At 33.4% G+C, this 18,739-nt stretch overlaps 1 protein-coding gene across 1 annotated transcript in view; it reads right to left on the reverse strand.

Annotated features, from left to right (window-relative positions):
- The window catches only part of OSCP1 (Organic solute carrier partner 1), a 46,424-nt gene that overhangs the window by 1,268 nt on the left and 26,417 nt on the right, over nt 1-18,739 (reverse strand). Inside the window, exons 6-9 of the mRNA XM_090379158.1 lie at nt 14,613-14,741; nt 8,090-8,183; nt 5,246-5,373; nt 3,605-3,665 (exon numbers count right to left, since the gene is read on the reverse strand). Of these exons, the coding sequence (XP_090235284.1) occupies nt 3,605-3,665; nt 5,246-5,373; nt 8,090-8,183; nt 14,613-14,741 (412 nt within the window). The remainder of the gene's footprint in view (nt 1-3,604; nt 3,666-5,245; nt 5,374-8,089; nt 8,184-14,612; nt 14,742-18,739) is intronic.

Genomic DNA, 18,739 nt, shown 5'->3' on the forward strand with positions numbered 1-18,739 from the left:
GTTTGATAAATGAGTGATGCTAGATTTGGAAAGTTTGCTTGTAACAAATTTACCTAACCAGATGAACATTTAGGGCACTAATCAATCACAAGTTGAACTTTGATAACTTTGGATGGATAAAAAAATAACCTGCATATAAGTTGAAAAATAAGTTTTTGCTGCACAATTAAAAAAATAAATAAATAAAATTGTGTGTGTGATTCCTTCCTCATGTAACTATCCAGCTGATCTTTGAATTTCTTCAAGCTGTCAGCTTCAAACACTCACAAAGGCAACTTATTCTAATAACAATTGACTAAAAGGAAACTTCTTGCAATCCAGTCTAAATATCTTACTGTAATTTGAATTTATGGACCCTAGGTTTGGTATCATTAATAACTATGAAAAGTTTCACTCTTTCAGAGACTCGCAGACCACAAGAACCGTCTTAGGTGCTTAGTTATCGAGCTCTGTAACCTAGGTATTCAAAGACTTTCCTCATAATGTGTTTTCTTCATTTTACCAGTAAATTGATCTGCCTTTGGACACTTTTGAGAAGCTTAATTTTTATTTTTTTTAAGGTGCAGCCTCCATACTTGAACACGGTATTTCAAGTGAGGTCTTACAATTGTCTTGTAGAGTGAGATTATGGCATCCCTAATATCATCCCTACAAGCAGATGTTCAATAAATCATCAACAGAACATGGGTGGGCCTCCTTGCCATCTAATCTACATTGAACAGAGAGCCTCATGTCTGCCCATATTGTAACCTTCAAATCCCTTTTTTCGTGGTTTTTTTTTTTTTTTTTTTTTTTTTTTTATTCAACCATACCAATTTTGCTGTATTAAAACAGCTGCCACTTCTCTGATGCCTATCTAAGTCATCCTGAAGATGTGCTGCTTGGTGCTGATCAATAACTACTCTTACAATCTTTACATCACCTGAAAATGTTAATGCCCTTTTCTCACTTTGTTAATGTCATTTATGAAAATCAGAACCATCAGTGGTGCCAGTACCAATCCATAGGTAACACCACTTCTAAAATTGCAGGTAAGGTTCTTAGATGGATTGCCACCTGGAAATCCATCTAAGGTTTGATTGATTGATTGATTGAGTTTTTATTGGCGCATCAGCAACTATGGCTATAATGCGCCAAACCCTTTCCATCTAAGGACCTTACCTGCAATCTCAATATGTTCCAATTTATACAGTAATTTTTTGTGCAGGACAGGAAAATGTTTTGATAACATCCAAATAAACAACGTCAAAATTATTTCCTACTTCCAGCTCTTAAGTGACTCTGTAAAAATAGCTAACTAGGGTGGTTAAACATGGTTTTTTTTCTCTTTACAAAATCACATGAATTTGTAAAGAGGAAACAATTTTAATACAATAAAAATGATTATATTAAGAAATAAAGAGTAACTCCTTAAGTGGAAGAGGAGGAATTTTACAATAGAAAAAATCCAGAAGGATTAAGAAGTTCACATGCTGGTATAACCCATAAATTTTAAAAAAAATTCATAAAAAATTTTAATTTTGTGTTTCCATCCTATGTAATGATGAAGGGCTGAACCTTTTCAATAGTGTCTTGGAGAGTTGGGGGGGGGGGGGTCCACCATTGCAGAGCTTGGTTATTGTCCATCCAAATTATGGAAGTATAAGCTAATATGAATAATTCAAATCTATCAGTCTGCTATTAAAGTATTGGTAGCAGAAACCTCTACAGGTAAAACTAAATGTGCCAGAGGAAAACATAATATGAGTTAAGGAAAAAAAAAAAACCTCAGATGAACATCACAGCTCAATTTGGTATCAAAAATCCACAATACCCAGACAAAATAATACAAAAAAGATGTCACTATGAATAGGTTGATGGGTATAAACCAAAATAAACTTGTAGACATTGGATTTCATTTCCGCAGTTATAATTTTTAAAATTCTGAAAGTATGGGTGCATTTATGGCCCAAGAAATGTACTTTTTGAAACTTTTTAAAGAGAGATAAAACAATAATGTCCTTTGGAAACTCGGAATAACTTTATCTAGAAGGATGCAGAAGTCATGGAAGCACTCGTGTAAATAAAAGCGTAAAAAAGGAATGTAATCAAAATTTCAAGCTGTCCAAATATTTTGATTTTTCTCTAACAAATACATGTACCTTATTTAAATTTCATGAGAAATATTAAGATTAAATGAAATTTAGATTTCCTTGATTATATTTTTATGTCTGTCTTTGTATTCGTGGCTTTTGCTTCTTTGCTTCTAGATAAAACTACCTTCACTGCACTTTTAAAAAGATTTAAAATTTATCCTGTATTCAATTTTACTCCTAAATTTCGTGGACTACACACTCCTTCAGTCATGAATGGCAACAGCAAATAGGTCTTCAAAATTCTTAGTGATATTTTGAGGTCTCCACAAGCATTTTTTATATATTAAAAGTATTATTTTTAATTATTAAAAGAAAAGTATTATTCTTGCACAGCAGTGTAGCATACCGCATAACCTGCAAAGATTGTAACAGCTGCTACATAGGGGAGACCTCGAAACACCTTCAAGACCGCCTTTCAGAGCACAACAGATCGATTGGCCATGCTGAGACTGACCAATCCGCAGTCGCAGAACACTTCTGGTCAACCCACCATGACCTTAATCCCAAGCGTGACTATGAAGTGATTGACCAATCCCGACACTTTTGCCACAGACTCTGGCTAGAGTCACTTAATATATCATTAATTCAAGAACTATGAACCGCAGCAAGGGAATGAGACTACACCCTACCTTGGAGGCAACTGTTTTGAGACTAGATAAGCACTGGAAGCATAACCACACATGTTCATGCAGCAACAATGAACACCAATCTAGTAGTTGAATGGTCAACGTCGTGCTCATGCACGCCTCATTGCGTGCACAACTGTATCCTTTAAAATTTTGTCTCTAACGTCTCCATTTTGTTAGTATTTGCTGATGAAGAGGCCCGTCTAGCCTCAAAAGCTACAAACTGTAATTAAATGTGTATTAAAATTTTTTTACTGGATATATGTATTTATTTAAAGCAATGGATCCCAGTACTACAGGCCCATTTACTCTCATTATATTTTTATTTTCATACACATTACCTTCTAGTTTCTATGATAACCTAACAATTTGCTCAAGGGTGCTTTTAGCAGTATGAAACTCACATAAAACCACACACACACACAAAAAAACTTTAATGCAAGTTTACTTCAAAAATTACAATGAAAGAAATATAGAAAAAATAATGAATACAAATTAAATTTAATGTTCTGAGAAAGGAAAAAATGCTAAAATTCTCTTCTGACACTCTTTCAAGTTGTCTTTAACACAAAATAGCTATCATCAAGAACTGTGCTACTGGTAGTTGTTTGCTATATTATTATGCATTTTAATTTGTCCTACCTATAATGAGCAACACATTGAAGATATATAATTATGTTAGACAGCATAATGCTCAAGTTCTTATCATCTCCTAAACAAACCTGAGGAATAAGAGAATGACTGAACACGTGATTTTAGAAAGTTTCTTTTCTACTGTGAATAGAAGACTGTAACCATCTTGTATAATGCAAATTGATATTTATATAAAAATAAAATAAATACCTTTTGAACGTCTATAGTTACAATTTCTCCTTCTTCTTCTTCAAAATTTTTGTCACCGTCACTAGAAACAATTTAAAGACTGTATTAAGATTTTCAATAAAACTGTAGTTTAATTATAACACTAGGCAACAGTTTAAATAAGAATGATAAAATACTCTTGAGTTTGATACTATTTTCACTTGACTCATTGTTCTTAAAATCCTTTTAATGTATTGCCTCACCAATTAAAAAAAATTTATTTGGTGTCTCTAAATAGAAAATATTACTGGAACAGAGTACTATGAATAGGTTGATGGGTACAAAGCCAAAATAAATTTGTAGACATTGGACTTCATTTCTGCAGTTATAATTTTTTTCAGAAAATACACAGAAAGGAAGGCTAATCCAGAGAACAGAAGTAAAGAGAATAAATGAAGAAGCAGAATACAATAGAATCCCAGTTATCTGAAACAACTGGGACTGATTGTATTTTAGACTGCTGATTTTAAATGCACTGTCAACAGTATAAAAGGAAAGCAGGAAAAAAATTAATGAAAGAGAATTGCATTAATTTGCATTTATTATTCGAAATATGGCAGTCTTTATTTACTTATTTATTTTTTCTGCTGCAAGATTCTATTTTTTTTCACATGTAATTAGCTGGCACATAATCAGTTCTTGCAGTCCATCTGGTAACTGCTGGTTTTTGTGGTATATTCACTTTAATGTCCCTCTTCATTTCTGTCTGATATGGATTAGTGATGAAACTATGATTGTCAGAAAGTGATAACCTGGATCATTATGAAAATAGCCTACAGCAAATGCATAGTTTGTCTTATTTATAATGTTTTATATAACTGGAATTGTGATTTTATTATATTTATAGGATAGTTTTGTTTCTTACACAAAAATGTTAAGTGTCAATTACTTTGAGTGAAATTAGATAAAAATAAAGTGAAACATTTTTGAAAAAGAGAATTCTGGATAACTAGAATTCCACCAAACTCACCAGTTATTTTGCTGAGTTAGGAGCTGAATTGTGGGTGGATACTAATTACCTGATGTAAATATTTGGACTAGTTTAGAATAAAGTTGGATTTACAAATGCCAATTCAAAACAGTCCTATGGAAATATCTGTAAGGAAATAAAATGCAACAGAAATGGAACTGATTTTATCAATTACTTTTTTTCCCCAGTTTACAAGTAACTGGAAGTAATGACAGCAATTAAACAGAAGAGAAAAATTCAAAATTTTTTAAAAATTTGAAATGTATTGAGTAAAGAAATTAATTCAATAATAATTAATTATTTTACTAATAATGATAACTGGATTTGAATCAAACCTATCAAGTCAGTTTTCCTATAAACAGAGCTTTTCTTCTTCACAGTGTGTGGAGAAGAAAAACTGGGATATATATATATATATATATATATATATATATATATATATATATATATATATATATATATATATATATAGGACAACCAAATAACCAGGAGCTAGGAATTTGCAATACATATCTAGTTGGAATATGGAATTATAAAATATTACATTATATTAGGTTTTTTTAATACAAATTTTCATTTACCTTGTATATATTATGTATACACATGTATATTCTTAATGGGTTGATAAGGCAAATTCTCACTTAGATACTTACTCTTCTTTAGTGTAGGAGAACATGCTAAGTGAAAATTCCTGATGTTGAGGGCGTTCTTTTCTGCCAATCAAATGGGCTAACAATGACAATTCCTCTTTGGCATGGCTTCCTTGTTTTTCTTTTGGTTGCTTAAAAAATCAAGGACTCATTATGAAGTGTCTGAAGTTTCAATGAGGCATAAAAGCATTGTATAATGGAGAAAATATGAACATTATATTTTGTTCTTAAGATCAAAATAATTTTAAGTAATCATATAGTGCCTTGCTTTCTTCAACACATTGATGGAATAATCCAATATGAATTATTCTATCAATATAGATAATAAATAAGAAATAACTGGATAATAAATAAATAAATTTTCATTTATTTCTGTTAAAACCAAGGCCAGAAGAATTTACAAATTCAATGTGAATTAAGCATGACCAGATTTTCAGCATAACAGTTCACAATGTGTTGTGCATTTTTTGCTGTGCAGTATATAGATTCAAATCCACACCCTCCTTATTCATGGGCACACATGCTAACCATTGGACCCCAGCCGGCTGGGCAGGTCCAGTGGTTAGCACCTGTGCCAACTGCTTGTATCAACTAAACAGCTGAAACAGTCAGCCAAATTTATAAAACTTCCTATATAAAACTTAACAATAAAAGAAAATTTAATTACAGAATCACTGAACAACATAATATGTGAAATTATATGCGATATGAATATACAGGTACTTACTATAATATAGCTGATAATAAAGATTCACACAATATAATTTTTTATATAATTAATAAATGTCATGACATAAGTAAATGGCATATCAAGATGTGAAAATGGAGTAACAAACTGTATGTGAAAATAAAATGAAATTTAAGTGATGGTATATGTAAGATTAACAGTTTAACTTTAACAGAAAAATAAATTGGCAACAGCTACTAGTTGTAGCACTAACAGATGAAATGGCAAAATGAATACAGGGTAGTTGTCTCTCCAGAAGTATAATATTCATGTGTATCACTATAATTTAAACTAGTGGCAAGTATGCATACCCGTAAAGCATAGTAACAATTATATAATTTTACTATGTTTTACAGGTATGCATACTTGTAAGCAGCAGTTACTGCTATTAGTTTTTCTCCTTTTATGTGGGCTTTTGCTGTCCTTTCAGTGAAGAAAGAGAAAGGAGATTCTCTGGAAAGGTATACTTTTTTTTTTTAGCAGTTTCAGGTAATAAATTTCATTAACTTGATCCTTAACATTCTAGTCCTCGGGTTCATCACTGGTAAATTTAGCCTTCTTCTTCTTTGGAAATATGCAACCTCTGTTCATCTTGGCAATTCTACTGTTAATCCTACCACTGATAACTACTATCAATTAAATTTTATTTTATATTCATGTATAGTTTGTGTCATCCTTTTTTTAAATGTCATTATTCCTACTTGCATAAATACAAAAATAAAAATAAAAATTTGTTTCTTAAGTAAATAGTATATACATGTCAATGATATTTATCCACATATACAAATAAAGAATTTCTGCTTATTAAACAATTATTATTACTTTAAAGGATTTAAATATGAAGTCTATTCAAAAAGAATCTCAATTATGTTCATTATTTAAGGTTGAGATAACAATGCACTGTGACTAAGCATATAAGGCAATGGTCAGGCCACGCCTTGAGTACTGCGTACAGGTCTGGAGGCCTCATTTTAGGAAGGATGTAGATTTACTTGAGCGTGTACAGAGAAGGGCAACAAGATTGGTGAGGGGAATGAAGGGATCCTCTTACCAAGAGAGGCTTAAGTTCTGCAAATTACAGTGGCTGGAGACTAGGCACCTGCGCGGTGATCTGATTGAAGTGTATAAAGCCTTGAATGGGTTGAGCACGCTGAATTCTAATGGGATCCTTCCACTTGTTCAGATTACGAACTAAGGGGGCATAAATTCAAATTAAGAAAAGACAGATGTAGAATAGATGTACAGAAATTTGCCTTTAGCCAGCGGGTGGTTAATTGCTGGAACAAACTTCCATCTGTCGTTGTGGAAGTTGATAGGTTGAATAAATTTAAGGAGGAACTGGACAGGCATTTGGAGGGAATGGTGTAATTTTTTTTTTTTTTTTGGCTGATGCTGCATAAGCTCATACACTTGCTTTCTTGCATCACATGCCACTACTACTACTACTACTACTATAACACATTTAGACATGCTCATCCTTACTTCCATGCAGAGCAACATAAACACTGCTAGCAGTGTTTATGTTGCTCTGCATGGAGGTAAGGAAAGTAAGGTAAGGTTAATGAAACATATCATACTTACAGGTGAAATATGGCTTTACAGGTATAATTCACAAACAAAACAGCAGTCATTCCAGTAGACGATTCCTCCTTCTTCTCAACCCCAAAAAAAAGTGTCACAAGTGTGCAAAAAAATGAGAGCCACATCACTAGCGTACTTGATTGTTTTGCCACAATTCATAACAACCATTGTAAGGAGTGTTTTGGGTAAACATGGAATCACTCAAGTCCAGCAATTCCTGATTTACCAGATATGGCTCTCTGATTTTTTTGGATTCCTAGACTGAAAAAATTTGTAAAAAGATGTTGATTTAAATGGCATACAAACAATAAAGAGTAATACAATGGCTCAGCTTTCAGCAATTTCAAAATTGGCTTTTCAGAAGAGCTTCCAAGAGTGGCAAAATCAATGGGTAGGTGCATCACCTCAAAAGGACACTACTTGGAAGAGGATTAAGTCACCGACCCAGCACGTACGCTTATTGTCACTATATGTAGCACTTCAGATACTTTTGAGCAGACCTCATATTCTTGCTCTTCTATTTAAATATAACTACTTACAAAATGTTCCTGCTGATCACGAAAAGTACGTGGCATGAAAGGTGAAGCTGCAATTTCTTCATGTGTTGTTAAATCATTTTTACTAGACAGGTATCTGAAATATAGTTTTTAATTAGTAAGCAGCAGTTAATAAAATAACAGCAGAAATTCAAACAAATTAAGACAGTTCCAAATTTCATCCAAAATCTTCAATAACATTCACGTGATGATCAGTAGCAAATTATTCTTGTGATAATTTATATTACAACTGATATCATAAATATATGATGAGCATAATGCATAACCATGAGTATGCACACACACACATAGTATAAAATATTCATTAATTGTATTAAGATACCATTTAGAACAAACACATTTAATGAATAACAATGAAAATAGCAAAATACAAACCAAATCTTAAGTATACTTTACATAAGATTTACTTGTTTGAAAGATAAAAAATAAATTGATTGAAAATTAAAATCAGAGATTAAATTTTATTTATTATATACTTACTTTAGAATAATGTCATGTAGAGACTAAAATTTTCCCAATGGCATAGATTCAAGAGAAAAACTTTGTTTTTTATATATCCTCATGAAAAATATTCATTGATTGAGAATGGAGGAATTCTATAGTCATCCTAACCCACCACTATGGATTCAGCAAAAGCATTCTGTTAAATAATGATAGGAAAGTTCTCATGCAAAAGAGACAACATAATCATGACTGTGTGTGACCTCCCTCCATATTAAGACTGCAATTTCACATCAGGACTTGATATTCTGAATTCTGAGAGCAGTCAAAAGATAACACATATTTCATGTTTCTGCTGTGATTATAATAATAGCAATTCATAATTTATGTATCCAGTAAACTGATAACAAAAAATGAAATAATAAAAAAGCAACTACTTTATTTGCATGAACCAAGAATTCTTCTTTTCTGCACATTTGCCACATTGACGATTTATTTCTCCAATCAGTGCATGGAAATAAACAATATGCAGTGCTTCAGGTTCCAATATATGATATGTGGATAACCTATGTGATATGTACAAAAAATACAATAATTGTTGGAGTAACAGTTATCAAATTTCAGTGAAATTTGGGATGGCTTGACAAATCTTTATAAAAAAGCCAAATATAAAATTTTATGAAAATCTGTCCACTGGTTGTTGAGTTTATTACACACAAATGGACAGAGAGACAGATGGACATAGTGCAATAGATTCTATATGTATATTTATATGTTGAACAGAATAACAAGGAAGTGGAAACAAGAAGGCAGAAAAATGGAAAAAAAGTGGAAGTGGTCTAGTGCAGTCAATGGCAGAAAATGCTAAACCTATGCAGAGAATGGACAATAAAGTGAGAAAAAAAAAAAAATGAGGGAGATAGAGAGTGATAGAAGGTAACAAAATAATTACAAATTTGATAAAATAATTATAAAATTGACAAAATAAGGATGTTGCCACACAACTTACAAAACTGGTGTCAACAGCCAGGATTGCAAGCAAAATAGCAAGATGTATCTTCATTCCTGATGTAAACAAAAAAAAAATCCCTTTTGATCCTTGTAAAAATTTTTTTATTTTGTTCAGAAAATTTTATTTTCATTTATTTCATTAAAATAATTTTATTCTCATTTTTATTTACATTTATACTTTTATCCTTTGGCTTGTGGTTTCAGAAATGAAGCCACATGTTGCTATTCTGTTTGCAATCCTGGTCGTTGACACCTGACAAGAAGCCAATTTTGTAAGTTGTGTGGCAATATCCTTATTTTGTCAATTTTGTAATTATTTTATGAAATTTTATAATTATTTATCTCTTATTACACATATTTTTGTCTTTTTTGTTATCTTCTATCCCCCTTCTTTCACTCTCCATCTCCCTCTTTTTTTTTTTTTCTCTCACTTTAAATTTATATGAATGCACCTAAAAATGAAGGATACACAAGCAGATATATGAAATGCAACATTCAAATAAGAGCAAAAAAAAATAGAAGCAGTTTAGTAATATCTACTATCAAAAAATACTTTATGTTACTGCACAATAATTTCCTGTGGCTTGTATACCACTGGACAATTTTGATATTTATCAACAACCAAACATCATAAAAGTACCTTTTATGATAATTAATTCAATTCCAAAATCTTGGAAGTACAGTAAATCTTTACTGTTTGTTGCCCTATTGTTTGCCATTTCATTAATTTGTCACTACTTGTCTATCACGTGCACATCATAACCCTGGTCATAGTGCTGTTAAATTAATTGTGCTTTGTGTACTTATTGAGAATTTTTCAAAATCTTGAGTTACCAACCATTTTTCTCCTTAATAAAACTTCAGGATATTCCTCTTTTATATTAATTTCATTAATAATAGTAAGAAGTGAAGTGTATTATATCTGAAGGCATTTTCAGCATTTTTTAAATTATTCTTAAAAATATTTAAATAATTCAAAGTAGCATTAAAGTTGCAATGAAATTTATAAGAAATTTTGAGAAATTTCAAGCCACCAATTGTTTTTCCCCTTAGAAATATTTTTCTAGTTTACTATAAATGATAAATGAAATTTGAAAGTAAAGCCTCTGTTTTTAAACCACATAAATAAGTTTTTTTCGTTTTTTTTTTGCTTCCAAAACATATTTTTCATACAATATGAAAAATGCAAGTAAATAAATACAATGGCTGACTGGTTCCATTTTTCTGTTGTTAACCATGGTTCTAGGAACATAACCATGGCATACAGCAAGCATTTAATGTATATATATATATATATATATATATATATTTTTTTTTTTTTATGTAAACCCCAAACACAAGAGGTATTAGAACCTATAGTACTTGGTACTGTGCTTGGGTTGGAGGTTGAGAAGATATTTGTTGACATTGGACATGAACTTCTGTAGATTGTAATTTTCAGGAAATACGTATGAAGGAAGGTTGTTCCAGAAAACGGCAGTTGAATGAATAAACGAGGAAGATGAAAAGTTGGTTCTGTGAGTTTGAAGTTGGACAGTAAATGGATGTTGGCTGGTGGCGGCACGTGTTCGAACTGTTTTGAAAGAGAGAGAGCGGGCATTATAGAAGCCAATTCAGAAGAACAGCGCCCATGGAAATATCTGTAGAAGAGGCATGTAGCAGAAACAGTATGTCTATGAGACAGCGAGTACAGAGACTCTGTTAGAGACGAATCATTAATTAGCCTAACTGCCCTCTTCTAAATGGAATAAAGAAGCCTGAGAGAGGTTTTAGGGGCACCACCCCAGATGTGGGAACAATATTCCATGGTAGAGCAAATTTGTGATTTGTACAGAGTGAACAGCTGTTTGGAAGAAAAGTAACGCCGAGAGCGAAAAAGAAAACCAAGTTTTTTAGATGCGATGAGAAGAAAGTGAAAGAGAAACTGCTGAAACTAAAAGTAAATACAACCTGATGGAACCATCCAGTTATATTAAAATAAGCAGCAAAAGAGGTAAACAATTACTTTATCATAATTATGAGAGCATTTTTGATTTACAGGAGGTACATGCAGAATGGAGATATGCAAATGACTCTCCTATTCACAAAGGGGGAATTAAAGGGAAAAGTGAGTAACTAAGACCTGTAAGCTTTACTTTTATTCCAGAAAAAATAATAGAGTCAGTGGTTAAAAGAAGTAATGCAGGATTATTTTGATAGGAATGCAGTTATACAGAAATCACAGCATGGATTTGTAAATTTCATCCTCATTCATTTTACTTATGCTCTCAGAGCCATAAACACCTCAATCAAGTCTCCTCTAAGGTGCCTAGTTTCCAAGCTCTGCAACCCACATATTCAAAGACTTTCCTCATGTGGACACCCTTCTACCAATCTTACCAGGCGAGTTACCTGTCTTTGGACCCTTTCAAGAAGTACAATGTCTTTCTTTAGGTAATGGTTCCATACTTGAACACAGTATTCCAAGTGTGGTCTAACAATAGCCTTATATAATGGGATTATGATGTCCTTATTTATACTAGCAATTGTTCAATAAATCATCGATAAGACACCATGGGCCTTCCTTGCAACCTGTCTACAATGCTCAGAGAACTTCATGTCAGACTGTATCGTAACACCCGAGTCCCTTTTCTCCACTAACGACTTTAGTTCAACTCCACCAAGTGTATAAGTTATTTTGGGGTTACTGTTCCCCAGGTGCAATACCTTACACTTTGCTGGATTAAAACATAGCTGCCATTTTTCTGACCATCTCTGAAGTCTGTCTAGGTCACTTTGAAGAAACTCTGCTTGGCAGTGATCATTAGCTACTCTATGAATCTTTACATCATCTGCAAATTTAGATGTCACGCCTTCTATCCCTTCATCGATGTCATTTATGAAAATCAAAAACAACAGTGATCCTAATACTGATCCTTGGGGAACCCCACTTCTTACATCAACCCAATCTGAGGAATAACCATTTATCACAACCTTCTGCCTCCTGCCCTGAAGCCATTCAGCTATCCATCTAAGGATTTTCTCTTTGATTCCAACCTGTTCCGGTTTATAAAGTAACTGCTCATGTGGGACTGAGTCAAATGCTTTGCTGAAATCCAAATAAACTATGTCGAAATTATTCTCAAAGTCCAGCTCTTGAGTGACCATCAAAATAGCTAACCACATTAGTTAAACATAATTTTCCCTTTACAAAACCATGCTGAGTAGCCATCCAAATTCCATTTCTATCTAAATGATCCTGAATTCCACCCTTGATAATTGTCTCCACAATTTTCCTTACTACTGAAGTTACACTGAGCAGCCAGTAATTTCCCACTTCACCCTTAGAACCGCCCTTATGTATTGGAGATACATTGGCACGTTTCCAATCAAATGGAATTACACCCGAGTCCAGTGAGGCTCTCATAATTAGCCCTAATGGTTCAATGTACTCACTTGCCACCTCCCTTAAGATTACAGGGGTATATGCCATCGACCCCAGGAGCCTTACTGGCCTGTAGGCTTGAAAGTTTTTTCATTAAATGTACCAACTGGGTGGTGTTACACTCAGAGTAGTGGAGAATGAAAGAGACCTGGGGGTAATTGTGCAGTCAGATATGAAGTTTTCTGAGCAGTGCAGACAGGCTGCCAGAGTAGGTCATGGGGTCTTGTCAATGATATACAGGAGTTTTGCAAGTAGGGATAAGGAGGTGATTATCCCCTTGTATAAGGCAATGGTCAGGCCACACCTTGAGTACTGCATACAGATCTGGAAGCCTCATTTTAGGAAGGATGTAGAGTTGCTAGAGTGAGTACAGAGAAGGGCAACAAGACTGGTGAAGGGAACAAAGAGGTGCTCTTATGTAAAAAGGCTTAAGTTCTGCAAATTATAGCTTCTGGAGACTAGGCACCTGCGAGGTGATCTGATTGAGGTGTATAAGGCCTTGAATGGTTGAGTAGGCTCAATGCTGATAGGATTCTTCCTCTTGCTCAGATTACAAACCTGAGGGGGCATAGATTCAAACTGAGGAAAGACAGTTGTAGAACAGATGTGCGGATGTTTGCCTTTAGTCAGCAGGTAGTTGATTGCTGTAACAAACTTTCATCTATTCTTGTGTAAGTTGATAGCCTAAATAAATTCAAGGCAGAACTAGACAAACATTTGGAACGAATGGATCAGTGAAATGGGAAGGATTTTTTTTTTTTTGTGGCTGATGCTGTATAAGCTTGCTTTCTTGCATCATGTTCCTCTACTAATGCTACTGCTAAATAAGCATGTGAAATTTCAACATCATTAATTACATTTTTTTTCAACTTCACTCCCATAATATCTCATTATAGTAGATATGTTAAAACAAAAAAAAAAAAATTTATAATTAATCCTATCTGGATTAAAGGTATTACAATATGGATGGAGTTACACTAAAATAGGCACTACTCACTTTTCAACCTATTACAAGGATCAGCACAAATCCTTTTACACAAAATAAATGGATAAAAAATATAATATTTTCTTTTTTTCTAAATTTCTGCATTCCTTCTTTCTAAATTGCCAAAATTTCTTGTTTCCTACACCATGAACTTCATTCATTTAGTTAGTTTCTGATCGATGTGTGATACACCAAATTTTCACACATACAGCAAACTGTCATAGCCACCAATTGTCTTTTACTAAATTATCATACACCAAATTGTCACATAAATGTCGTTCACCAAATTATTGCATGCACCGAACTGTCACATACAAAATATACACTGAATTGTTGCATACAGTGAATGGTCATGCACTGAACTGTTGTGCAATGAACTGTCTTGCAACAAAATTGATAGACCCTGATAAATAAGTATATCATTTCTGAGTAAAAGTAGATGCTTCAAAATCAATTTCATCTCATACAGGCATGGAAAAGGTAAATCTTCAAACTGATGTGTAAAAAAATAAGAATCGGTGAGGACCCAATGATTTTCAGTTCAATTCATGTAATTCTGTGACAGAAGATATAGTATATCAAAATTTTAGTTGAATTTCAAACAGCTGTATTTCAATTTTTTAATACCTTACTTTAATACTTACATGTTTCTACCAAGTGCTGTTTTTCTGTCACCATTTAGTTGGAGTGATCCTGGAGGAAGTGCTGGAAGGTATTTAGTATCTAAGTGGAACTCAGTCTGGCATATAATATTTGTTCTTTTATCATATATTCTAGTTAAAAGAAAAAATTAAAGCACAGCTTAAAAAATTACTGCTTTCAAGTTTTAAATTTTATTTTTGTAATAGGACAGTCCACTTGGATTTTTAATGCAATAGCAAAAATGTTTAATTATATTTCTACAATACAAAATTTATTTAGAGATTAGTACCATGACAGTACTAGTACTAATCTAGTACTAGTAGATAAAGAAAGAATTACAAAAAAAAAAAAATCTTTTTTTTTTTATGAATTTGACATTATGAATGCTGAAATATCACATTCATAATGTCAATGACAATTTTAATTAATAACAACTTCTGTAATGTAACTTAAAAATGCTTCCATTTTTAAGTACTAAATTTAGGAACTTACCAAAGCAATTAACAGAGATTTCTTGAGCTGAAATTTTTCAATGGTCCAATGCACAATAAAGAAATATACTATAGTTAGAATGGAGAATAGTGAGAAATGAATCACTTCAACCTGTATAAAGTGTAATGTCTTTAATTTGTTAAAGGACAAGAGATTATTCTCAGACATTTCATAGCACTTCCTGCACCACAAAGCATCCTCAGATGTTTCACGGTACAGAAAACATTTACCAACATTTACTTGTATAAACAGTTAAATGTTGGTAACTAAATTACGCAGAGTTCTTTATTTAATTAATTTTAGGCTGTCTTCATCAATCTAACAGATAAGCTTTCTTACTTAATAGCTATACATTAACAGATTTGTAGTTAATTACTAGGCAATTATAATAGATAATTATAATATTATTATAATTATCAAGTTATTCATAAAATTATAATTGTAAATAATTTTATGTTGGTCAAGATTCATAGGTAAAACATTAATAAATAACTAAAAGGTAAATTAAATAATAACAATGAATACCCATATACTTGAAGTGGTGTTCATATTACACTGTCAGCTTCACACGCTAAGATATAGGTTAATAAATGAGCTGTATTTATTAAGATAAGGGATTAAATGTTCTTATATCCTATGACAATACTGGGCCTAATTCTAGGATGCCGTGTAATTAAGGGCTTAGAGGCTCGTATCATATGATTCTAGGGTATTAATGGAATATGGGGTCATACCTCTGTCTTGCTTTGTTGATTTTTTTTGATTTGGTAGTTGTTGGCGCATCGGCTTCTGTGGCCATATTGCACCTCCCAAGGTTTTTGCAGTACTTTGATCCAAGCCCGAGGCGGGAATCGAACCCGCGACCTTTGGGTTGCCGGGCAGGTACTTTACCCACTCGGCTAGCCCGGTCGGCCCTCTGTCTTGCTGCTATTCTTTGAGAATGTCTTAACTATGCAAGTGGATGTTAGAAGGGATAATGGGGAGGGATTCTTTATTTGAGTTATTGCCATTTTTGAACCTATTACTGTTATTTTTATTTTCTTATTTGTTCTAAAACTCTGCTTTCAAGATATGAATGTGGTTATTATCTAGCTTCATTCTTTTAGTCTGATTAATAATATTGATTATGCTTTATAAAGAAGCTTTCATGGACCTACAGGAAAGCATCTTTATAATTTTTTCCATATTTTTAAAAATTATTGTTCTTAAATATATGGAAAATTCTATTTTCTTCTTTTTTTGGGAACTTTGTCTCTACATAAATGGTAGGCTGAAGCTCTTAAGAATGCCTGTTTTTGTGTTCAGGAGATAATGGTAGAAGGGGAAAGCATATGTGTATACAAACTGAAGTGATACAATTATTCTCTCCTTTCTCTCTCTCTCCCCCCACCCCTTAATGGAGGGAGGGAGGGAGGGAGGGAGGGAGGGAGAGAGAGAGAGAGAGAGAGAGAGAGAGAGGTAAATCTCTCTATGTAGCTTGCATTCTGGAAGGTATATTATTGCTGTTGAGAAACACTATATGAATAGTTTAAAGCTATAGCAGTTTTTAACAGTGATTTTAGTTTCTATGTATACTTTATTCATTTATTTGTTTTACCAAGTTTATCATATATATATATCTTCATTATGTTATTTTATTTTATATTTTAAAATTTCACAGTGAATTTTATAAAGTTTTAAGTCATCAAAATTTAATGTTTATACTTTCAGTCTCTTGTTATCTTGCTATAACTACATACAGCTGTAATTCAAGAATGAGTGTAAGTTTTGAACATTTCTCATTAATATTTTTACTTTCTTATTCTAGTCAATACATTTATACACCATTCGTCAATGGTCCATACCCAGGTAACTCTGGTAATAGAGCACAGAAGTCACTGGAAGTGGCGCCTCTGTAGCCAGGTGGGCAGGAGCAGCAGTGCGTAGCACACACTTCTTGATGATACCGGGGTTCGAACCTGTGACCACCAAATACGGAGGATGCGGAAAGGTCAGGGAATGACCACCGCATATCCCCGGAGCAATATGGCCTTAGTTGCTAATGCTCCTAAAAACCAAATAACAAGTCACTGTATGTAAAATTAGCTATTTTTGGAAAATAAGAAAGCAGAAAGAAGTTGAGAAAATACACATTCCCACACACACAACACACTGGCAGCATCTTAGGCCATAGTCTGCCAGTGTACTATGTCTGTAGGAGTGCAAGTTCATGGACTGATTTTTGCATGTTTCAGAAGTAAAAAAAAATTCAGAATAATTAATTAGGGAAATTTCCTACTTCCTCTGCCTGAGATTGCCTATTTGCTCCACTTGGAGAAACCTGTAAGAATTCCTCCAGTCTCAGATGGGATTTTAACTTAGATGTCTTTGAAATAACGAGTAGCAACAAATGAATAATAAGAGGTGAAACCATTATATTGTCATGAAGGATGGTATTTGAGGAGAAGCACAGATTTATTAGTGGACTGCATAACAGTGGTTTTTTTGCAGTGGTTTTTTCCAAGAGGAAATGTGCTTATTTTGGAACATTATTTTGTATGCAAATCATTTCTATAATTCCACGAGTTATTCAGGAATAAAGATTCAAATAGACCTGATGATGACCTTGATGCACAGAGTTGCATCAAGCACCAGACAAAGAATGAATGCATCTGTATGAGTGCAATCACAACCTACAACATTCCACCATATTTTGAACACTTTTAGCATTAGCATTATGCTAAAACATCATGCAAGAAAGCAAGCTTATATAGCATCAGCCAAAAAAAAAAAAAAAAAAAAACATCCTCATTTCACCCATCCACGAACTCCAAATGGTTGTCTAGCTTAAATAGATTCAAGCTATCAACCACCCACTGGTTAAATGCAAACTTCTGCACAACTATCCTATAACTGTCTTTCCACAATTTGAATTTATGCCCTCTCAGGCAATTATTCTGAGCATTGAGAATCCCATCAGCATTGAGCATGCTCAAACCATTCATGGCATTATACACCTCAATCATATCACCCTGCAGGTGCCTAGTCTCCAGACACTGTAATTTGCGAAATGTAAGCCTTTCTTCATAAGAGCAACTGTTTGTTCCATTCACTAATCTTGTTACCCTTCTCTGTACTTGTTCCAGCAACTCTACATTCTTCTTAAAATGAGGCCTCCAGACTTGTATACAGTAATCAAGGGGTAGCCTAACCATTGCCTTATACAAGGGGATAATCACCTCCTTATCCCTGCTAGAAAAATTCCTGTATATCATTGACAAGGCACCATGAGCTACTCTTGCAGACTGTCTCTGCACTGCTCAGAAAATTTCATATCTGAGTGCACAATTACCTCCAGGTCCTTTTCGTTATCTACCAGCTTCAGCGTAGTACCACACAGTTGATCTGTTACTCTGGGGTTACTGCTTCCCATATGCAGTACTTTACATTTGAAAATGTTAAACTTCAGTTGCCACCTCTCAGCCCATCTGCTCAACTTTTCTAGACCCTGTTGGAGCAGCATACTGTCATTAGTTCATTAATAACCCCGCCAACCTTTGTATCAAATGCAAACTTTGACATTAAGCCTGATATACCATCATCAATATCATTAATAAATACAGAAAACAACAATGGATCAAACACTGAACCCTGGAAG

The sequence above is a fragment of the Mastigoproctus giganteus genome, chromosome 1 (assembly GCF_048544385.1).
Source record: "Mastigoproctus giganteus isolate SK-2022 chromosome 1, ASM4854438v1, whole genome shotgun sequence".
Lineage (NCBI taxonomy): Eukaryota > Metazoa > Arthropoda > Arachnida > Uropygi > Thelyphonidae > Mastigoproctus > Mastigoproctus giganteus.